General features: G+C 40.7%; 1 protein-coding gene across 1 annotated transcript in view; it reads right to left on the reverse strand.

Annotated features, from left to right (window-relative positions):
* The window catches only part of ST8SIA6 (ST8 alpha-N-acetyl-neuraminide alpha-2,8-sialyltransferase 6), a 154,392-nt gene extending 136,312 nt beyond the window's left edge, over positions 1–18,080 (reverse strand). Inside the window, exons 1-3 of the mRNA XM_029955579.1 lie at positions 18,035–18,080; positions 13,729–13,751; positions 3–286 (exon numbers count right to left, since the gene is read on the reverse strand). Coding sequence (XP_029811439.1) covers positions 3–286; positions 13,729–13,751; positions 18,035–18,080 — 353 coding nt within the window. The remainder of the gene's footprint in view (positions 1–2; positions 287–13,728; positions 13,752–18,034) is intronic.
* Between the last annotated feature and the right edge of the window lie 6,767 nt (positions 18,081–24,847).

The following is a 24,847-nucleotide window of genomic DNA, read 5'->3' on the forward strand; positions in this document are numbered from 1 at the left end:
GCCCACGCAGCTCACCCGAGCACGCCCCAGCTCGTTCCGCGTCCCTGCGGTGCAGCGCGAGGGCCCGGAGGGGTGCGGAAGGAGAGAAGAAGGGGCCCGCTTCCAAACTTTCAGAACTGGGGAGCCGCTCGGCTGGATCGCCCCGCGCAAAGGTGGCCAAGGACTTGGTTTCGTTGGGTAGATCCTGGTACCCAAGGGAAGGCGTAACCTCCCCTTGCTGCACGGCAGATTCGGAGGCGCAGAGAGTGGATTTCCGGGGGCCGGGCAGTCTTTCGGGGTTGGCAAACTACCACCCGAAGGCGGAATTGGGCCGCGGCTTGTGTTTGCAGATAGTTTTTTTTGGAACACCTACATGCCCATTCCTTTGTTTTATCCCTGGCTGTATTACCTAGGGCTGCTTTGGCGTCGAAAGGGCAAAGTTGAGTGGTGGGGACAAAGAGCCTATGGCTCGCAAAGCCTAAAGTATTTATTATCTGCCCCTTTCCAGAAAAAAAAATAATTAGCAGAACCCTGATCTAAATCATATTGGTCTAGAGGCGTGGGTGGCTCAGTCCACTAAGCGTCCGACTTTGGCTTGGGTTATGATCCCACGGTTTGTGGGTTCGAGCCCCGCTAGCTCAGAGCCTGGAGCCTGCTTCAGATTCTGTGTCTCCCAAGCGTTCTGCCCCTCCAACACTCATGCTCTGTTTCTCTCTGTCTCAATAATAAAACATCTAAAAAATTAAATCATATTGGTCTAGATCATAGTGGTTAGATCTGATTTCTTAGTATTTCATTTATTGTAGGAAAATGACCCTGTGACAGTGTGATAGACCCTGGCTCTCCTCTTCCATCCCGAAGCCATTCTGTCCACGTGTCTCTGGCAGGCTGCCCAAGTGCCCCCCTCCCCTGCTGCGCAAACTCAGTTTTGCTCCTGACCCAACCCTTGACGAACCCCAGTAAACTATAAACCCCCACAAGTGTTATGTGGGGGCTCATTCACTCTAGTTCTGTACAGACTTGGGATTTTTCCAAATGCAACCCCTGGACTCTACCCTCTTGCAAATACCTTGACACGTTACTTTGAAAAGGCTTTGAAACTTTTGGAAAGGCTTTAATCAGTTAGCTTCCCCAAGTGACAAAAATAGTTGTATTTCATTTGGAGTCTCCTAGAGGCATTAGGCCTTAACCTGAAAGAGCCACCTTTGGGGGAGCAAGTTGGCCAGACAGCTCAACAAAGCTATTGCCAGGGATTTTGTTACTGAAAAAAATAACGTTTATCAAGAAGAGAAATATGGGCTGCCTAGCTCCAGTCTGCTAATCCTGCATTTACTCTCATTAAAAAATATTTAGTTGAAAACACACCAGGGGCGCCTGGGTGGCTCAGTTGGTTGAGCGTCTGGTTTCTGCTCAGGTCATGATCTCACAGTTTGTGGGTTTGAGTCTCACATCGGGCTCTGTGCTGACAGCTCAGAGCCTGGAGCCTGCTTCCGAATCTGTATCTCACTCTCTCTCTGACCCTCCCCTGCTCACGCTTTCTCTCTTTCTCTCTCTCTCTCTCTCTCTCTCTCTCTCTCTCTCTCTCTCTCTGTCTCAAAAATAAACATAAGAAAAAAAGAAAACACACCAAAACTTTGCACCTAGTAGTCGATCAATAAATGTTTGGTCAATGAATAAAACACCTAGAAACTAATACTGTTCTTAAAGAGAAAAAGGAGGAAAAAAACTGAAAAGAGGTGTGCCCGGAAATACAATTTCCTTCCACCTCACTGTTAAAATATGTACCAACCAATGAAGAAAAATGTGCTCCTTTTACGTAAGACTGACATTTTTAGGAATGTGGCTGCTTATCTGAGCATGGCATAAAAAATTAACACTGTGTTCAGGAGGAGCTAAAACAAGAAAGAAATCCATGGCCACGTGTTTGAAAGTTGAAGCATTGTTAGATAAGCAGGACACGGCACGATTCTCTTGAAAATGAAAAGTTGTCTGGATTTGGAAGATAGTCTGAATTTTATTTCTCTTGGAACAGAATTGTGCAGACAGCTCATACAGGAGATGGTTTGCAGAAAAAGAAAAGGGCATTATTGTATCAGCCAGGAAGCTGCAATTTCACCTAATTTACTAAAGTTTAATATTTCAGCACAGCTGGGCTCAAGGCAACAGCAGAACACCCTTGCCGTAAATGAAGTTACTTTTTATCAAGCCAATGGCTATCAGCAGGGGACTCACAAAAGCCCATTTTAATTGGAAAACTGAGTGTAAATTTGCAATGGGACTTCTGAACCCAGTGTTAAAATTTGACAGTTGGGAACTTTACCATAAGCTTTCTACATGAAGACTTGAGTTGGTAAAATATGAATTATTCTGCTTATCCTTGAGAGATTAAAAAAAAAAAAGCCCGATAAAAACATGAGTCCTTAAATATTATCAGCCAAAGAACCCAAACTGGAAAAACGGTGTATTTGGTAATATAAGATGAGGAGGTCTGACCAGCAACCTCAAAGATCTGGACCATGTGATCATTTGAGTACTCTGCTGAGGCTCGATAACAGAAACCTAGGCTGTTGTGTGGAAATTCAGGCCAATGTGTGAACCTGGCTCGCTCACCCAGTCTGCCGAGCATTTGCCCCTCATTGGCCTTTGTTATTCTTTATTTCTCATCATCCAATGCCCTTACTTTCCTAAAATAACCTTTAAAACATGGTTGGGAGAGACTCTTGAATACTGAAAACGAACTGAGGGCTGAAGGGGGAGGGGGTAAGGGAAAGGGGGTTGATGGTCATGGAGGAGGGCACTTGTGGTGAAGAGCACTGGGTGTTATATGGAAACCAACTTGACAGTAAACTATATGAAAAAAAATAAATATATATATATATTTTTTAAACCTGGTTGGGAAGGAAGGCAATATAAAAAATGTCCAAGTAATTGAAAACCTTCCTGGATATTGGGGTTTCTCATTTGGGGGGTAAGGTTTTAAAGATTACCAGGCGCACGGATTTGGGGAGGCATGAAGAAGAATCCCAAATATCAAATGGCTACTGTAACCACTGGCACACATGAGTGGAAACGCTCAGTATAGACAAATATGGAAAATCGATGCTTCATTTGGGTGACATTTTTATCTCCCTGATAGAAAGGGTGGATTCTAACGTCTTCAAGCAGCTTCATTGGTTTTAGTAATATTCGAGATTTGTGAAGACTACAATGGTACGTTTATAAATATTAAACTATTCCTTGGGGGAGGAAATTCATAAGGATAGTATAACCAAGGCTACATATTTTCAGTAAGTCGTAAGATATAAATAAAAGTAGAAATAACTTCAAGAGATCAGCAACCTTGTATGAGAGGGAGCTATGCGTCCAAATGTGTTTTATTACAGATTTTTCCCACCACTAATTGAATATAAAAAAATTGACGCAATTCTGCGCATAAAGTAGTTTTAACTTTAAAGATAGAACACCTATCATCTAAAGATGATACACAAATTTCATATAGGTCTTACATATATAAGAAATCCAATTTGTGGTGTAACTAAAATTACAGAATGAAAAAATAAGAGCTATTATTCAACACTGTGAAACAAATTTTTAATGCATAAAACATTCAAACTTCTAAAATTCCTCTCCCTGAAATCCACTTAAAAGATCATCAAGGACCAAAAAGAGAAATGGAAACTACTTATCCTGAAACAATAAAATGGCCACAGTCCTATTCCATAAATTCCTAAGAATATCTGCAAAGGGTGAACCAACCTGACCCAAATACCATGTTCAAGACTCATTGACCCTCTTTATGAACTTAAATTTGTGGTGGGTAGAGGGAATGGAGTTTTTCAAGGCCCTCCTCCTACACAATTTGGAAGAGCAAAGTCTGGGAGTAGGTCACAACAAAAATGAGTAGCAATTAGTGTAAATGGCCAGGGTTATGGAGTTAAAAGAGAGATATCGACCCACATTTCTGTTTCCAGTTTTCTAGCCAGAGGAATGATGATCTAGAGATAATGCTTATCTTGCAGAGAGATACTACAAAAAAAAATTATAGCTACTGATTAATGTCAATTTACCAAAGCAAAATTAGTACCTATTCTATGTATTTAATAAACAAAAGGCCCTCAAGCCATTGGTTTTTATACTGAACTGGCTTCTCCCAATGATCCTTTCTGATTCCAGAGTTTGCAAGACCAGGCAGAACCTCAGCTATTTCAAAAGACTGGGGGTGGGAGTTGGCGATGCAGAGATAATATATCCAAACCTGATATATTTTCTCTTCAACTTCTCTCCCCCACCGCTTCATTATGTACAACCTCTACCATAAGCAGATAAATAACTAAATAAAAAATATCCAATAGCAAGCCCTTCATGCTAAACTACGTTTCAACAAGTAGGTAAATAAAAAAGCACTGTCCAAAATTTTCCATTGACAATATTCCTGGCAAGTAGCAGAAAACAATAATTAACAACCAAAACACAAAAAGACAGGCATGGTATCTTTCAAAGATGAGTAAGCAAAAGAAAAAAATATGCAAGAGTTCTGCAAAATATAAAAGGAAAGGAAAATAACCAATAACAAGAAAAATGGAGACTATATGTTGGAACAAGACTTACTCCAGGAAACAGCAGAAAAGGTAAACAACAATCACTTGATAGTGCCCAGGAAATGAAACATAAACATGATGACATAAAAACCCAAAGAAGAAATAAGAACTGAAAAAAGAGATAGCAAAGCAACAGTATGAGAAGTGAACTGACAACAAGAGAAAGAAGAAAAAAAAAGCAAGCAAAAACCATTGCAGAACTTATATTTTAGAAGCCTGGGCAGAGCTTAGATGGTAAAAATCCAAACCAGTATTAAGGAGATTAGGCTGATGTAAATACAGGAAACATAAAGGAGAAGGACAAGAAAATACAATGATTAGAAAAACAATTATACGTATCAAAGACAGATTTTACATATATACCGTGTAAGTATTAGGGTTCATTTTTAAAAGCAAAAGAATAAAATATTAAAAACCATTAAGGATATAATGGAAGAAAACCTTACTGAAATAAAATATGTAAATTTGCAATGTTTTGTGTTCTTGTTGTCTGAATTCATTATGTGAAATCATGATGTTCTAGAGAAATTTATAGAAAACAACTAACTTCTTGATTTTTTCTCCTGCAGAGATTATTAAAAAACAAAACCTAAGAGCCCAAAGACAGAAGAAACAGGTAGAAATTAATCTTACTTCTGACTTTGACTCAGCACCATTAGACTGAGAGGGAACAAAATTATATTTCTAGGGTTTTTGAGCAGAAAAGATGTGATTTCAAAATTCTATACCCAGCTAAGATAGCTTTTATAAATAAAAGCAAACATTTTTACATATGATGTTTTCAGATATTAAAAAAAAAAAAACAACAATCAGGACATCTAGGTGGCTCAGTCAGTTAGGAGGTTAAGTAGTTAAGCATCAGACTCTGAATTTTGGCTACAGTCAGGATCTCACAGTTCATGAGTCTGAACCCACTGCATTGAACTCAGTGCCCGCAGTGTAGGGTCTGCTTAGGATTCTCTCTCTCACTCTCTCTGCCCCTCCCCAACTCATGCTGTCTCTGTCTCTCTCAACATAAGTAAATAAACCGTAAAAAAATAAAATAAATAAAATAAAATAAAATAACAGAATATATGTTCCTTATGTATATATCCTGGGAAAAAAAATCAACTGGAGCCATAATCCAAGCATAAAACAAATCAAAATAAAGAATTCACAATGAAGAAATGTTGCTCATAAGGAACTCAGATGAGCAATAGATCATTTTACAAATAGAACTGAGTCTAAATAATAGAATCTCATAATGTGTTACCTTTTCTTTAAAAATCACTATATAAATATAAAGCTAAAAGTTGACATGGTAAATCTGGGAAGGAAAATCTCTAGTTCACAGTATATAATGGGAAGTATGAAATAAGAATAGTAATGAAGGATGGAGTACAAGTATATTACTTTCCTTATCTTTCAGGGTGGATATATAGAATCAAATGATCAAAATGCAGCTATCTTTTAAAAAGCAATAGTTTTTAGGGTGCCTGGGTGGCTCATTAAGTGTCTGACTTTGGCTCAGGTCATGATCTCATGGTCTGTGGGTTCAAGCCCCACATGGGGCTCTGTGCTGACAGCTCAGAGCCTGGAGCCTGGTTCTCATTCTATGTCTCCTTCTCTCTCTGCCCCTCTCCCACTCATACTCTGTTCCTCTCTGTCTCTCAAACATATATAAACATTTAAAATATTTAAAAGTAATAATTGTTTTATTACAAAAAATGTATGAAAAAATATATAAATATTTTATAAAGAAGGAGAGAGGAAGAAAGAAAACTCAGATTTTTTTTTTTTAGCTAAAGACAGAAAAATACCTATCAGAGTAATACATGGATCTATTACAAACACCTAGAAATGTTTTATAAAATATAACAGTAAAAAAGAAATGAATAGCTGAGCTCTCAATGAAAAAAGAAAAGCCCCAGGTACCAAAAATGAGGAGGGAACTGGAAAAAAAAAAAAAAAGGAAGAGCAGTGAGTGTGTGATGTGACCAGGTAGTCACCTGGAGTATGTGATTGTCCTGGGAACCTGGAGGTTTGCTTTTAATTATCATCTTTTCAGTGAGTGAAAGCGGAGGACTGGATTCTCTAGTGAGAAAGAGTTAGAACTAAAATTTCTGTGTAAAGCTTTGTTTCTTGTTAAAAACAAAATATGTGAACTAGAGAAACAAAGATCCACATACCTCACAATGAAAACTGTCTCCATCTGAGCTCTGGGCAAAAGGATTTTATTTTATTCTAAAACTTTGGTTTCATTTCCATTTGTGGCCCAGTTTTATCCCACCCACGTTTTTCCTGAAGTTAACATGAATATTAGTTTTTGGCTAATGATGTTCTGAGGTGTAATCTCTGTAATCTCGGGGAAAAGGAAATATCACTAAAAATGACCTCAAAAGACAAAAATATTTTCTAATATTACTATTACAAAATACCTAAGGAATTCACCGATGAGTATGTCCCAACAGTTATCACTAATGGAAGGATCATTAACCAGAAATCAAAAAGACAATATAAAACAATGAAGTTTAAAATCATTAAGGACATGGAAGGGTGAATCACCATACTGGGGAAAGAATGATAAGAGTTTTCCTAAAGAGTTTCCTAAAGAACTAAGCGAACAATGAGAAACAAATATATAGTCATTGACATCAAAATAGTCAATGATGGGTCAAGTGATAGGATTACACCTGGCTGGACACCAGAATCAATGACCTAGAAAACCAATCTGAGCAAATTATCCACTGAAAGGTAAAGAGATGGAAAATATGAAAGCATGGCTAAAGACCTGTAGAAAAGAAAACCCATCCTATTATCTACTGCTGCACCCCAATACCCACTGGTTTATAACAATAACATTTGGGGGTGCCTGGGTGGCTCAGTCAGTTGAGCATCCAACTTCGGCTCAGGTCATGATCTCGAGGTCATGGGTTCGAGCTCCGTGTCAGGTTCTGTGCTGACAGCTAGCTCAGAGCCTGGAGCCTGCTTTGGATTCTGTGTCTCCCTTTCTTTCTGCTCCTCCCCCACTCATGCTCTGTCTCTCTCTGCCTCTCAAAAATAAATAAAAGTTAAAAAAAAAAACCATAACGTTTTATTATACCTAAAGATTTTGTAGGTTAGGAATTCAGACAGTACCCAGCTGGGTGATACTATCACATAGTATCAAATAGTGATCTGGAAGGTTCAATATGGTTTCACTCATACCTTGCCCTTTGATGGATGGTTGAAAGGGTAAGTTCAGCTGACATTGTCAACCGGAGTGCCCATACATGACAGCCCCACAAGAGTGATTTCAAGGGACTCAGACTTCTTACAATAAAGCTCAGCATTCCCAGTGACACTGCTCTGACAGACCTGCATAGAAGCTGCATGTTTTTTATAAGCTAGTGACAGAAATCCCAGGCCATTGCTTCTGCTTTATTCTATTGATCAAACAAGTTCCTAAGTCTAACATATATTTAAGGGAAGAGGAAATAGACTCCTTCTCTTAAGAGAAATAATAAATAATGTGTGGCTATCTTAATCTACCGCAATCCCACTTTGTGTAACAGGAATTCTGGAAGAAGAAAATAGAAAGAATGGGCAAGAGGTAATATTTGAAGAGTGAATGTCTATAAACTTTCCAGAATTAATTAATGATTTGAAACCTTTTGAAAGGTGACAACAAGTCCTGACCAGGATGAATAAAAACAGATCCAACTCAAGGGGCATCTGGGCAGCTCAGTCAGTTAAGCATCGAAATTCAGCTCAGGTCATAATCTCATAATTGGTGGATCTGAGCCTGGCATTGGGCTCTGGGCTGACAGCTCAGAGCCTGGAGCCTGTCTTTGGATTCTGTGTCTCCCTCTCTCGCTGACCCTGACCTGCTCATGCTCTGTCTTTCTGTCTCTCAAAAAATAAATTAAAACGTTTTTAAAAATTTTTAAAAATACTTCCAACTCTAGATACACTGTAATAAAACTACAAAACCCAAAGACAAAGTCTTCAGAAAGAAATGTAACTTATAAAGAAATGATAATTAGATTATAGTATATTTCTCATCAACAAAAGTAGAGCCCTAAAGTTAACTAAATCTTCCAAGAGTCAGGGTAAAAAATTGTCATTATTAAATTTTATAACTGGATAAACTATCACACAATGTGAGGGTAAACTAGAAAGTATTTACACGGATTGAAAACGTTTACCTCCAGTAGACTCGTGTTGAAAAGATCTATAAATGGTCCATTCCAGGATCAAACAAATGGATCCCAGATGGAAGAAGTGAAATGCAAGACAAAAGGTGAAGAAGGAAAATGACTAAAACTGGCTATATAATACAAAATAATGACTGATCCATGAAGGGAACTTCAAAGCAAGATCGAACTAAAATAATAGAAATAACATCAAAGACAACAGTCGCTAACAGAGTGGAAGCAGTCAAAGCCCCTTGGTCTATTCGGATCAGTAGCAATAGTAATGACCTTTATACAGTATTAAGTCAAATATGCACTTTTAATTTTTTATTTAATTTTTTAAAAATTTACATCCGAGTTAGTTAGCACATAGTGCAACAATGATTTCAGGAGTAGATTCCTTAATGCCCTGTACCCATGTAGCCCATCCCCCCTCCCACAACCCCTCCATGAACCTTCTGTTTGTACTCCAAAATATGCACTTTTTAAATGTTAAGACATCCACTGGAGGAGCGCCTGGGTGGCTCAGTTGGTTAAGTGCCCGACTTCAGCTCAGGTCACGATTCCACAGTTTGTAAGTTCGAGTCCCGCATCAGGCTCTGGTCTGACAACTCAGAGCCTGGAGCCTTCTTCTGATTCTGTGTCTCCCTCTCTCTCTGCCCCTCCCTCACTCACACTCTGTCTCTCTCTCTCTCAAAAATAAATAAATATTAAAAAATAAATTAAGAAAAAGACATCCATTGTGATACATGAGGAAATGAATATGTCAAGTAACTCAAATGTGGGAAATGTTTCACAATATACGTTTATCAAATCACCACGTCATACACTCTAATTAACTTACAATTTTCTTTGTCGATTATATCTCAATAAAGCTGAGGAAAAGAGATCATCCACAATAAAGTAAAAAAATATGATAACTCTTACACTAGCGAAGGAGTGAAGAGAATAAAGAAAAATCAACCATTCAACAGAAGGCAGAAAAGGAAGGGAAAGAAAGGTAAATAAAAGTCAAAAATAAAGCAGAGGGGTGCCTGGATGCCTCAGTTGGTTAAGCGCCAACTTCGGCTCAGGTCATGATCTCACGGTTTGTGAATTCAAGCCCCACGTTGGGCTCTGTGCTGACAGCTCAGAGCCTGGAGCCCACCTCACATTCTGTATATCCCTTGCTCTCTGCCCCTCCCCATTCATGCCCTGTCTCTCTCATTCTCAAAAATAAAAGAAATATTTTTTAAAAAAAGAATGTAAAACAAACCACAAAATAAGATCATATAAATAAATTCAATTATGTTCTTTGACAGAGTGAATATAAATAAACTCAGTAGTTAAAAAACTCACAGATTAGATTAAAACAAACAAAATGTTACTTAAAAAAAGTAAATAACAATATATAAAATCATATACAAATGAAGTACTAACCAAAAGGAAACTACAACAATATGAGACGAAACAGACAGGGAGGGGAAAAGTATTATTCAAAGCAAGGTAGGTCATTTCATAGCAATAAAAGGCACAATGCACTAGACAGAAAAATCATGAATCCATAGGGAACAATCAACAATGTAACCTCAAATTGTACAAAACAAACTTGATTAAAAAAAAAACTTGATAGATTCAGTACAGCTTTTTTTCAAAGAGAAAAAATTAGAAAACTCGTGGACTGTACAACACAATTCAAAATATTCTTTTCAAGCTAACCTGATATACCTCTGGCATATTCTACTCCACAGAGCAAGTCACAGCTGTATTCTAGACATCGTTTTCCCTGATCACAAAGCAGGAAATTAGAAACCAATAACAGAAAGATTAATAAAACCATTCCCATACTTAAACACACGTTCAAATAATTAACAGGTCAAAAAGCCCATCTTGATTAAGTTTAGGGCATATTTAAGACAAAACCAATAATGAAAAGACAGCATTTCAAACTGTGGGCTTCAGTAAAGGCGGGAATACAGACAGCCTTAAATATATTTATTAAAAATTAAAAATTGGGGCGCCTGGGTGGCTCAGTCGGTTAAATGGCTGACTTTGGCTCAGGTCATGATCTCACGGTTCATGGGTTCAAGCCCCACATGGGCTCTGTGCTGACAGCTCAGAGCCTGGAGCCTGCTTCAAATTCTGTGCCTCCCCCTCTCTCTGCCCCTCCCCCACTTGCATTCTGTCTCTCTCAAAAATCAACATAAAAAAAATCTTTTTAGAGGTGCCTGGGTGGCTCAGTTGGTTGCACATCCTACTTCAGCTCATGATCTCATGGTTTGTGGGTTCAAGCCCCGCATCGGGCTCTGTGCTAACAGCTTGGAGCCTGGAGCCTGCTTCAGATTCTGTCTCTTCCTTTCTCTCTGCCCCTCCCCTGCCAGCACTCTGTCTCTCTCTTTCAAAATAAATAAACATTTCAAAAATTGTTTTTAATTTTTTTTAATTTAAAAATTGAAAATCAGTGAGTTAAGCATCCAACTCAAGATGCTGGGGAAATAAGGCTAAGTAAAGTGAAAGACTGAAATATATCAAAAACGGCGTGATAAGGTAAGACAAATGGAAGATCATCACAAGGATCCTGTTATTCAATGAGTCCGGGTCTTCCCACTCCATCTCCAAAAGCAAAGTTGAACAGGGGCTTTTGTGCAGGTCATTTGTTTAAAAATAAATCCCTGGGGGGACCCCTGGGGGGCTCAGTAGGTTAAGTGTCTGACTTCAGCTCAGGTCATGATCTCATGGTTTATGAGTTCGAGACCAGCGTTGGGCTCTGTGCTGACAGCTCAGAGCCTGGAACCTGCTTCGGATTCTGTGTCTTCCCCTCTCTCTGCTCCTCCCCAGCTCATGCTCTGTCGCTCTCTGTCTCTCAATAATAAATAAATGTTTAAATAAATAAAAATAAATCCCTGGGGCGCCTGGGTGGCTCAGTCAGTTAAGTGTCCCACTTTATTTCAGGTCATGATATCGCGGTTTGTGAATGCTGATAGCTCAGAGCCTGGAGTCTGCTTCAGATTTTGTGTCTCCCTCTCTCTCTGCCCCTCCCCCACTTCCACACTCTCTCTCAAAAATGAATAAACTTTTCAAAAAAATTTTAAAAAGTAAATAAATAAATCCCTGGAAGCAGGCGTGCAAAACCGAAGTGAAGCAGTGACAAGAAAGCCAGCCTGAACGCACGTCATTAAATTGGACATGGCTGTGGACACAGAGTTTCATCACACCCAGGATTCTTTGAGGAACCTCACAGAATGTGGGTTCGCACGATTGCCTGAAGGCCATCCCCCCCACCCCCCCGCTCCACTGTTGTCCAGGGACATTCTCAGGTTGCATGAGAATGAGTGGCAGGTGTCCTGCAGGGGTACCATGACACATCAGACTTCACAGAAGAGTGCTCCCTTATTAATGAATTCTCCCCTCTTCGGTGCGGATTCTGCCTTGTCTGCTCCAGCGCTTTGAAGATCCGCACCCAGATGCGGGGCTTCCTTTCTGCCAGCAGGTACTGCAGTATATTGCATGTGGATTCTCGTTCCTTCTGGAATCTAGACTGTTTTCCTGTTTGTGCCATGCTGTGACTTGACCCTGGTTTTCAGTCTGGAGGCAATGAGAGACGGAGAGACAGGTCGTGAGGAGGAAAGACATGATCATAAGAAGTGTCTGTCTTTATTAAGGGCAAAGATCTGGGCAAGGGGAAGCTCATCTCCCTCATCAGGGTGGTGGGAAATCAGCTGGCTTGGGCCAGTCTGGAGAGTTTAGGAGACACTAGAGATTCAAGATTCTCCGGCTCATCTACCCGAATGCCCCACGATGGGTCTCAAAGCCTCCCCTCTTTCCTATCGTGACCTTGGCATTTCCTGTAGATTTAATCCACTTTGTAGCACTGCTACCCACAGAACTCCCTCTTGAGCCCAAATATTCTGCAGCACCAAGCGATGATACTTTCTCTAAGTGCTGACGTAGGGGTCTTCTAGCTTCCAAAGCCTGCTTAGAGTTGATAGCTGAACTAGAACCTGTCAGTTTCTTAATTTAAAGCTGCCAAAGTTCTAAGCAAAGCCAGGCAATCTGATTCTTCCCACTACCCCCTGGGCATTTTTATCTTTACCTACCCCTCACCCCCATTCACTTCAGTGAGAGTCTCGGTGATTACATCAAGGGATGTCACCTCACCAACTGCCACCAGCAATGGGGTCCTCATTGTGGCCTCCCAGGTGAGTAACTCAGTTCCAGAACTGGATCCTGAGATTCTGCTTTCTAGGGCTGATCATGAGACCAACTTTTGACCTGCCCACCACTCACCTGTCCCCAAGCGAAGCTGAGGCAAACGCTTGCAAGTAGAAAGCTTAGTTGAGAAGCAATCCCCGGATATAGGACTGAGAGATGGCAGAAAAATGAATCATTCCATTGGACTCTGGAGCTCAGTCCCAGGAGGCAACCCCTACAGAACCACAGAGAATGTAGATCAGAATTTTTCATGGGGCGGCCAGTCAGGAGGAACATTTATCCAGGAGCTTGTATCCCCGGCTCTCAAGGGTTGTCTTCTGAGCTGCAAACGCCCTCATACTTTCAGGTTGCACATGAGTGAGGACCAGGTGGATTCCTGCTGAGATAGGACCAACACATCATGGTATCAGTGAAGCCCCAGGAAGAAAGCGGGAGATCTACGTAGCAACCGAAGTTTACCCCTGCACTAATACAGTAACCTCAGCAGTGGATACCAGATTTAAAAACGGATCATACACAAAGGATCAGGAACTAAATTGTCTTGAGAGATGATATAATCTAGTGGTGGAAAAGGAATTCAGAAAGTAGACTACCTGGGTTTACAGGCAGACGTTCCCACTGGGCTGCCATAGAATGTGGGGTAAGACATTGATCCTTTCTGTGCCTCGGTCTCCTCATATTTGAAATGAGTATACTAATAATAGTATCTACCTCATAATGCTCTTATACATATTAAATGAGATATTTTATGTAAAGAGGTTAGGACAATGCCAACATATAAACACCATACGAATGTTTACTATTACCTTCTTGACAGCAACAGTGGAAGCTGGAAGACAATGGAAAAACAGCTTGGAAATTCTGAGGCAAAATTATTTCCAATCTGGAATTTTATACCAAGGAACAAAGTAGAAATTACCTAATTGCCCTTCAGTGGGAGAATGATAAATATTTTGTCACTTATCCATTCAGCAATGAAAATGAATGAACAAGGCTACAGGTCATAAATTTCAAAAACTACATTAAAAAGAGCCATTAGCACTTTATGCATCCAACTAGATGACTTTCTGGAAAAAGAAAAACTATGGAGACATAAAATGATCACTGATTGCCAGAGGTTGAGGGATGGGGAGAAAGGCAGAGCACAAGGGGGGTTTTAGAGCCATGAAACGACTCGGGGTGATACCGTTATGGCAGATCTGTGCCACACATTTGTCCAAACCCATAGAATGTACAAAACCAAGAGGGAGCCCTAATGTTAACTATAGACTCTGGGTGATAATGATGTGTCCATGCGGGTTCATTCATTGTAACACATGCTAAGAGTGGAGGCTCTGTGCCCGTGGGAGAAAGGGGGTTATGGGAACTCTGTACTTTTTTTTAATGTCTTTTCAACATTTATTCATTTTTGAGAGAAAGAGGCAGAGTGTGAGTGGGAAAGAAGCACAGAGAAAAGGGAGACACAGAATCTGAAGCAGGCTCCAGACTCTGAGCTGTTAGCACAGAGCCCAATGCAGGGCTGGAACTCACGAGCCGTGAGTTGGACACTTAACTTACTGAGCCACCCAGGTGCCCCAAGGAACTCTGGACTTTTTACTCAATTTTGCTGCGAATCTAAAACAGCCTGAAAAATAAGGTTGTTGTAAAATCTTTTTAAAAAGGACCACCAGCATTTACTCTCATGATGCAAAGATAGTTCAACATGAGACAATCTAATTTTATTTATCCTATTACCTGGTCATTGCAGGAAAGAGCAATCATCCTAGCAAAACAAAAAGGCATTTAATAAAATTTAGCAACATTTTCCTAGATTTAAAAACTCTTTAGTAAAATAGGATTTGACAGCAGTTTTTTAAAAAGTGATAGAAAAGTAATAATTGTCTCAAATTAAAAGGTTTCTTTCTCATGCTTAATTAATTGTTTAATAAAATATTTTAGGGATGACTGGATGGCTCAGTTGGTTAAGCCTCTGACTTTGGCTCAGGTCATGATATCACAGTTTGTGAATTCCAGCCCCGCACTGGGGCTCTGGGCTAACAGCTCAGAGCCTGGAGCATGTCTTCAGATCCTGTGTCTCCCTCTCTCTCTGCCCCTTCCCTGCTCAGGCTCTGTCTTTGTCTCTCAAAAATAATTAAACATTAAAAGAAAATTTTTTAAATTTTCTATCAGGAATGAGACAAGCTCTCAATAAATATTTATTACGTGAAGTGTATCCATGGTCCTAACCAGGTTCTTGGCAACAGCATTTGACTACTCAACACACTAAAAATAAGCTTTAAAACTTTAAGCCCAAATGGAACCGTGTGAAAATACTCAACACTTTCATTCATAGCTCTAGAACCAATATATTTGCAAGTTGACAATTGTTCTATTTCTTTTTTTTTAATGTTATTTATTTATTTTGAGAGCCTGAAGTAGGGAGGAACCGACAGATAGGCTCCTAAGGAGGCTCCATGCTGTCAGCACAAAGTCAAACACGGGGCGAAACCCCATTAACTGTGAGACTTATGACCTGAGCTGAAATCAAGAATCTGACGCTGAACTGACTGAGTCCCCCAGGAAGCTCCCAATTGTTTTATTTCCATATTGAAGACTCAACCCTAGGACTGATTCCACAGCTATCTCTAAAACTCGAGAAGAGAAAGTAAGCTTGATTTTATCATTGGTAGCAATTAACTCCAAAGATATTCCTCACTACTCGTTTGTATGATTAATTTGATCCCTGCCTAAATGCAGATGTGTGTGTGTGTGTGTGTGTGTGTGTGTGTGTGTGTGTGTGTGTTTATTTTTGAGACAGAGAGAGAGGCAGAGCATGAGCAGGGGAGGCCAGAGAGAGAGACACACACACACACAGAATCCAAAATGGGCTCCAGGCTCTGAGCTGTCAGCACGGAGCCTGATGCAGGGCTCAAACCCATGAGCCACAAGACAGTGATCTGAGCCAAAGTCAGACGCTTAACTGACTGAGCCACCCAGGCGCCTCCTAAATGCAGATTTTAGGCCTAGTAGCAGGTTTCTAGCTCTGTCAGCACAAGTAATTCACCTTTTGTTGTCACTGGCCATTCAGAATCCCTAATGGCATTTTTCTTCCAGACATACTTCTAGAATACGATCTCATAATTCAAAATTGAAGAAGGATATCTTAGAAATATTTTGGAGTCAGGAATAAACTTTAGATCATTTTCTTCTTGTCTCCTCCCTAGCTCTTTACTCCTATACAATGAGGAAGGGAATATACAATACACAGGAGAAACAAGAGGTCAAATTATTTTGTCACAGTGCTTCATACTTTCAGTTCTGTTCCCTCTTCCAGAAATACTGTTGTTCCAGATATGTCCGGGGCTTATTCCCTCTTCCTTCAGTCTGATCAAATGTTACCTTAATAAAATGAGAAATCATCCTCAACTCTAGGTGCCCTGAATTTCTTACCTTGCTATATGTTTTCCATAGCCCTTATCAGCACCAAATACATTATATATTTATTTGTACATTGTCAGCCTCTCCCAGTTACAACAGAAGGTTTGTGAAGGCACAGATTTTTTTTTGTCTATTTTGCTCTATTCCTGAATTCCCAATACCTAGAAAACAGAGAAGCAACAGAATAAATATTTGTTAAATATATAAAGACATATAAATCCTAGAGTGTTTAGGATACACGACCAGTATTCTTCCTGTAGCTAACCCCAAACCTGGTTTTCCTCTGGAAATTTAAGTGGCCCTTAGAAACGCTGGGCACTATGCCAGTAATAATACAGGAGCAAATATAAGGAGTTTTCGTCACTAAACAATGCAGAATAAAGTGTAATGAAAGACCAGTAAATTGTATTAGCTACAGACTGGAAAATTCTAGCAAGTTGTTTCTCTATTAAAGTATTTTTCCCACTGGGGCACCTGGGTGGCTCAGTCAGTTGAATGTCCATCTCTTGATCTCACTTTTTTAAAATATATATTTTTAATGTTTTATTTATATTTGATACGGAGAGAGACAGAATGTGAGAGGGGGAGGGGCAGAGAGAGAGGGAGACAGAACTGGAAGCAGGCTCCAGGCTCTGAGCTGGCTGTCAGCACAGAGCCCGATGCAGGGCTCGAACCCACAAACGTGAGATCTGACCTGAGCCGAAGTCGGAGGCTCAACCGACTGAGCCACCCAGGAGCCCCTCTTGATTTCACTTTTGATCATAATCCCAGGGTCATGGGATCAAGCCTCATGTTGGACTCTGCACTGAGCGTGGAGCCTGCTTGAAATTCTCTCTCTCTCCCTCTCTCTCTCTTTCTCTCTCTCTCTCTCTCTCTCTCTCTCTCTCTCTCTCAACCCTTCTCCCCCCACTCATGTTCTCTCTTTCTCTCTAAAATAAAATATTTTCCCTTTTAAAATGTCAGTTGGAAATACTTCCTTGGAAAAGATGACACATACAATTGTGGAGCCAAGATTTAAATAAATTACCCCCAATCTTCTTCTTCTGACACTCAGAGTACTTTGTGTAAGAGAAAGAGCACCAGGTTCTCATTCAGATAAGATCTGGCGCGTATTCTGGTCCCGCCCCTCACTGGTGTGACGATAAGCAAACGTAACCTCACCAAGTTTCTTCACCTGCCAAGCAGGGGTAAAATGAACCGAATGCAGACTCACTTCCTCCATCCTGCTTCTCTAAGTGGAGAACACATCAGTCAGCAAGTTGCACACACCTTCTGTTCCGCACCACTCCCCACATCTACCTGATCAATAAACCATTTCCGTTCGGCACCATTAAGAAATCTGGAACCCATTCATTTCTCTCCATCCACACTGCCTTCTGCCACTTCCATGGGCCAGATCGCCATCACTTCTCTTTATCTGGGTTACTGCAACAATCTCTTAGCTGATTTTATAGCAGTCTCCCCTCCGCCAAAGCATTTCCCCTCCGTTCCCCACCGTCCGAGGGAATGATCATTATTCTAAAAGACACACATGAGAATAAGAAGCAGGCAGTTTCCTCTTTTCTTGGCAGCCTAATATTCTAATTCCGCTTTCCGCCTTTGTTGGTGTTCTGGGAGAATTTCACATTTTATGAATTTGGGAGGGAAAGAAGCCAACCTCCCACAATCAACGTCTGTAGGGGTCAGACGTCCTACCTCCTGACCCTCTGGCAGCTGAGTTCCGGGCCTGTGACCCAGGCATGGCCAATCACACACGCTCACCTCCAGAACTCTGACTACTGAGGAGGTGGTACCAAACTGCAGGGACAGCTAGGAACCGAGCCAGCACAGCACCAGCGGCGTCTGTGAGGATTCTGTGGCTCTGCAGTGGTGTTCATCCATGGAGAGGTATGGATTACCAAGCCCTGGCGCCTTGTCCCTGTCACCTGGCCTCCTTTGATCCATATCCATTTTCCAAGCTCTATTCTCTAGGCCTCCTGATGTCTCCAGAACTGCCCAATAAATACCCTTCTCCGAAATTCCACTGCTGCCTGTGTCAATTACCTATGCTGGCAACGGAGAGCACCGCCCGGTACATCATGAAACGCCCGCCCGCTCCACCTCCTACGAGCCTTCCTACCACTCCCAGTGGTCTTGTGTTAACGCCCACCATCCTTAGAACTGCTTTCGGACTCAAGTACTGCTCACCTTTCTGGCTTCTTCTTCTCACCTTGCACCCCAACCACGCGTCCCTTCCTGCCATTGGGTAGGCATGGCGTGTTCTCTCTTGCTTCCGGACATGCTTGATTTTCTCTGCCTAAAACCCTCCCCACTTGCATGTGAGCTTCCTTCCCTCCTTTTGCCAGAGGACTCTTGATCTAACAGGGAACATAGCTAGAGGCTGAACCATAACTACGCCCTTAAGTTTCATGAAAAGACTGCTTTCACACTAGCCGCAATTAAAAAAAATCCCAGAGCAGGGCCCGCTTTGGGTCATGAGTTCACCTTTCTCATAATAAGGATAAGGATTTGTGACTGTCTCAGGGAGGTCAAGTGCCCCCCTGTGTGGCCCAGAGGGAGAGTCTTTGACTGTCCTCTTTCTGCCCCCTTGTGGTATCCTTTCCCCACATGGATGACCCAGTATCTAGCTCTTTTATTTAGGAAAGACTTTCTTTTTTTTATTACTTTTAATTTTTCTTTCTCTTTTGAGAGAGAGAGAGACATCAAGCGCAGGGGAGGGGCAGAGAGAGAGGAAGACAGTCATTCTCAAGCAGACTCTGCACTGACAGCGCAGAACCTGAAGTAGGGCTCAAACTCATGAACCATGAGATCATGACCTGAGGGGAAATCAAGAGTCAGATGCTTAACTGACTGAGTCACCCAGGTGCCCCTAGGAGAGAATTTCTGAGCTCTGATTGTGAGGAGGGGGAAGTATAAAGGAGAGAGAATGGGGGGGGGGGGAAGCTATAGGCATTTCTGGAGAAAACAACAAAGATAGAGCTCTACAATCAGGACAAAGCTGAAGTTGAGTGTTTTGCAGTGTCTGAAGGCAGTGGAGGCTTAGGGCTCGAAGGGAATTCTAGAAGACAGGAGAAGAGCACTTGTTAACGGAGAGGAGGGGACAGAAGCTGCAGGTGTTTTATAAATCTGCCTAGGCTTATAGATGGAAAATCGTCCCATAGCCTTAAGTGACAAGAAGAAGTAAAATGAACTTGAGATTTAAAGTCAGGCAGACATGAATTCTCAGTCCTGACAACTTTAAGCTCAGTCAACTTAAACTCTCGGAAACTCAATTTCCTCATTTGAGAAATGAAGATAAAATACTGTTCTCAGTATTAAATGTCCAAAGTGAGATGCAGAACCATGTATGGTAGGGTTCCACCTGTCTTTTTTAGCAAAGGTGGTATTCATCAAATATCGCTACCATCTGCAGGAAGTGAAAACCATAGTTACTTCCTGGAAGGAAGAGGAGTAAGACATTCCACTGTAGTATATTCCTGTGTATTTTTTGATTTAAATACGAGGCGTGAATTTTAACTTCTCATGAATTAAATAATCACACAAAAATATCTATTTTACAAAGTTGTTGCCAAGAAAACCCACCCTCTGAGTTCCCTTCCTATTTGTAAGAATTCACATATCATTCATCTGGAATAGTGTAAACCCCATTGGTCAATGTGAGGGAGCCCACACATGTGCTTTAGTGTGAGTGAGTGTATGTGTGTGTGTGTGTGTGTGTGTGTGTGTGTGTGTGTGTAAATCTTACATGTATATAGTAAATGGGCATCAGACAACTTGAACCCATATCCTGTTGAGACTGATGTCTCACTAAGTCATCTTCAAGAAAATTTACAAAGTTTGAAGGTTCTTAGTTCATACCTCAGTCTCTGTTTAATTTTTAAAAGGAAAAAATAAACATGAAACATTGAACAAGCCACTTTGACACTTTCCACTTCTGAACATTGATATACAAGGTGAAGGTGGTCCAATCTGAGCTAATAATTCTGAAAAGTGGGGGAAATGTTATGGTCCTTGCAGAATAACCCTCATTTCTACCCATCAGGAAAGTGCTATCTGTGACAGGTCCTCTAACTCATTAACAGTCACCTGCTAAGGTCTGCCCACTATTCGGCCCATGAGCCATTTCACCAATCCAGTCTCTAAATCAATAGCATATGCATCTACCTGTTCATTTTTCCACTACCAAAATATGAACAGAAAATGGAACACAGGGCTAAAAGCAATAGTCTTTTGAAAAGAACAGTCTATTAACCCAGAATAACTAGGAATATGCAGAAACCACGTGACTTACCAGCCAGTCTGAGTTGGATATTCATTAGAAGCAAACACATGAAATATATTGTGGATCTAAATATATAACTCATACTGCATAAAGGTATTCCAGAGTAACAGAGGCTCAGGTATCTATCAAGTATTTATGTGGTTCTTCTAAATACATGTTTTATTTACCATAAAATGTATCAAATATTTACTTTTTTTTCCTAAAAAGATCCTCTGAATTATTCAAAGCCCAAAGAAAAATCGGTTCACCATTTCTTTCCATGAGTAAAGTAGGTTTCTTGGATCACTAGCAATTTTTTTTAAAAAGCAATCCTGAGATCCCAGGAAAGCACCATTCAGTAAAATCAAACACTCACACAGGAGACTTAATTGTTTCAAAAGCTAACATGAAAAATTGGATGTCCATATGGAAAAGCAAAGGTAGTCATAGTGATTAGAAATAGCACTATCATGATTAGAAAATAGTACAGAAATTAAATATCATTCTTCCATACCTTATTAAAGTAGGAGATGAAAAATTAAGGTTTGAAGGCATTTTTTTAAACTCTAGAGTCACATGAACTACAGTGGAATTTCTATTTAAATCAAAACTATTTTGATAATTAAGCAGATCCTTGATGAATACAATACTTCATTTCAGATGCCTTATCTTTTTGTTATTACTTTTTAATTCTGTTATATACAGACATGTAAATAGCATTTCCCCAGAAGAGCAATTGGTAAGGAGACACCTGCTTACTATTGGATCTTGGAGTCACCGTTCTTTAAGAGAACATTTTCTTAAAGTCTTAAATTCATTGAATTACCTAGCCTGGCTCCATGCCAAACACATGAATCCCCACACTGTTCCAACTTACATATGTTATAAACTAGAATTCTTATTCTCTTAGAGTCTACATGATGTGTCAATGGTAATTTCCCTTTTAAGTTAGGAGATAGCCATATGTTTACCCATCTTAGTTAATTTTCCCTTGGAAAATGTTCCTTTAATTATGTTTTGCATATTTGAATGATTTCTGTTTTCCACCTGTGTTCAAAAACACCTGATTCTCATGGATTGATTCTCAGAGTTAGAGAAAGGATACTTTGATAACGGACCTTACACATTTAATGTTTTGTAACCTATTTTATCACCTCATTACTCGATTAAGACTTTTCAATGATATTGAACATCCTGTCGATATGGAGCTAAAATATAAATCTAACCAAATTTGTGTTACAGCTAAGATTATAGAGCCAAGACAGCTCTGCCTTTTCCTCACGGCTTCTTTGAGGGGCTTTCATGAACAACACGACCCATGTCTCGCTCATCTTCACTGTCTTTCTTCCACGGGCACTTTATTTCTCCTTAAGTTTTCCTCTGTGTATCACTTTGCATCAGTTAAGTTTCCAGAACTCACATAAAATAAAAGTTTGAAGGAGTCATTCGGATCATCGGAGCCAATATCATGTTTCATGTCTGGATCGCGGGAGGAAGGCCAGCAGAGCCAGAATTTTCCTTCCTGCCTTGTCCAAACAACAGCCTAATTACCCTTTCAATTCCAGCTGTGAAAGCCCAGCCAGTGGGAAGTGAACAGATTTTCCCTTAGTTCCAAAGCAACTGATTAGCAGCTGGGGACCCAAGAACCCCCACCATCTCTGTGGGTGCCCATCGAATATTACCCCATGAGCAACTGAGTTGGAAGATCCTTCTCCATCCTTCTTCCCGGAAACAGCTGCACACTGTTGGAGCCACTCATCACATTCTACCTTAGACTGACTGACTGTGTCCTAATTATTTTAAATCTGTTCCAGAAAATAGTCTAAATACGTACAATAATGTTACTACCATATTAGGGCTTTCATTTTTTAGAGAAATCACCTTAAGGATTAAAATGCTTTTACTCATAATTTTGTTTTTAGGTTGGTATAAATATAAATTATAGGAGTGTGTCAGTAATAGAGGACCCTCTAGGTATAGGTCAGCACCTCTGAGAAATGTTTAGGAATTAGAAGCAAGGACAGCTAGAGAATTAAAGTTTAATACAAGAGACTGCAAAAATTGAAAGTTACAGACTAAGGATGAGTTGCCATTCGAAGAGCACACCTTTTTATAGACTCGGTCATCAAGTTCAAGCAGAACGGAACAGATGGGTATCGCTCAGCACAGGAGAGAAAGCGTCCTCATCTGTGAAACACCACAGCACAACAGAACAGAAGGGAAGGAAAATTCCTCGAGCTTTTTTTTCTCATCAGCTATTTTTTAGTAAAGCACATTCTCTGAATTTGTAATGTTCCAATACAGGTATTGGAAAAACATGACTTAATTTAAGCCTCACACATAAGTAACTGGTCACTCTCTCATACATTTCCCCCAACCCCCCAGGAATGACCAACTAGCTGTATACATCCATTTCTTGTGTTTCTAGGTATTTAAGAAATTTAAATTTTCCCATTTTTCCTATGAAAAAAATTTTTAATGTTTATTTATTTTTGAGAGAGAGAGAAAGAGAGAGAGAGTATGAGCAGGGGAGGGGCAGAGAAAGAGAGGGAGACACAGAATCTAGAGCAGGCTCCAGCCCACGAACCATGAGATCATGACTTAAGCCAAAGTCAGATGCTTAACCGACTGAGCCACCCAGGTGCACCCCCTCTTTCTTTCTTAAATAGTCTTTTTTAGTTAAGGAAATAGATAAAACTCATGAGTTTTTCTGTTCCTAAATGCAAGCCCCCTGAGGACAGGGTGCCGCCTACCCTGCTTACCCCTTGACATTCAGAATGACACCATTCCTTGAGCAGGCATTGTCAAGAGTTTGCAGAATAAATGGAAAAAATCACAGAAGGAATGGAAAAATTACTTGCACAATACGCATTATCATGATGCCTTACAAAGATAAAATCCATACTACCTGGAGCTTTTAGAAAATATAAGTGGCTTCTTGAATTTGAAAGTGACAGACCTGTGGAATTCACAGCAGCAAACAGGGCAAGAGACTTTCTTCTGAGAGCACCGGCGGGCCAGACTAAAATGTCATTTTTACTGGGGAAACGAGACGAGTTCTATTTTGGAAGTGGTGACACCAACACCAGCTGCGTTCTTTCAGGAACAGGAAAGCCAGAAAGTATAAACTAAAACTTGCGGACGAGAGCCACAGTTAGAAGCGGGCACGCCTTTCAATCTACAGTCTCCCACGTCTTAGGACAGAGCGGCAGCAGCCTCTTGTCATCATCAAGGGTTGCCTTCCCAGTGGCTTCTGGTTATGCCACCTTATCCTGAAACCAAAGTGCATCGTACCATAATCCACTGATGGCTCTGCTCATGCCCTGAGTACATTATGTGTCTCCGGTTTGGGGGTGAAAGAAAGGATGAAAACCACTGAAAAAATGTGGGCATTTTCTCCCTAAATTTTAATCCTCAGTCCTTTCCTCTGCTATGGTCCTCAGGGAATGCATCCACAGGCATGGATTGGCTCCATTGCTCTGTAATTGGATGACTTCTACATTTGACCTCCAACTTTGTCCTCTCTAGTAAAGAGAAAACTTCTATTTCTGGAAGCCTGCTGGATACCTCCACTTTGACTTGCCACAACTTTGATCTGTTCCTCCTCCCAGACCATGTCTTCTTCGTGGCCTTTCTGGTCCCTTCAGGGACGCTCTCAAACACTGCCAAGCCACTGGGGCTAGATTTCCCAAACTCATCTCTGCCCCACCCCCTTCCCTCCTCTACAATCCACTCCCAATGTCACCGCTTTCCCTGTTACAGCATCAGAACTGGTCCTTCGACTTCGAGTTCATCCTCTTCTGATCCATCCTACATGCCGCTACTGAAATGATTTTCCTTAAACTTGTCACACTGCTGTTTCAAAATCTAATATTCAGTGTCCTTCAATCGCCTTTCCGTTGAGATGAAACTCTGTGATCAAGGCGTCAACCATTCTCTCCTGTTATTCTCAGCACCCAGACGGCAGGGTTCAATATCCTGGGTTTGTTACTTACTATCTGTGTGATCTCCGCCTTCATATCTCCACGCCTTTTCTTCACCTGAAAAACTTCCTCTTGGGTTGCGTAAAGATTAAAAGCATTAATGTACATTAAAAAGTTAGAACAGTGCCAAGTACTTAGTCCGTGTTTTCTTGGTATTTCTTATAATCTCACTGATCTTATAATCTAACAAATGGAAATTCTCGCCATTTCCCAAACACATCTTCACCGCTATCATTCCTGATCCGCTCAGCGTGTTCCCTCTGT

Source organism: Suricata suricatta, chromosome 10 (genome assembly GCF_006229205.1).
Source record: "Suricata suricatta isolate VVHF042 chromosome 10, meerkat_22Aug2017_6uvM2_HiC, whole genome shotgun sequence".
Lineage (NCBI taxonomy): Eukaryota > Metazoa > Chordata > Mammalia > Carnivora > Herpestidae > Suricata > Suricata suricatta.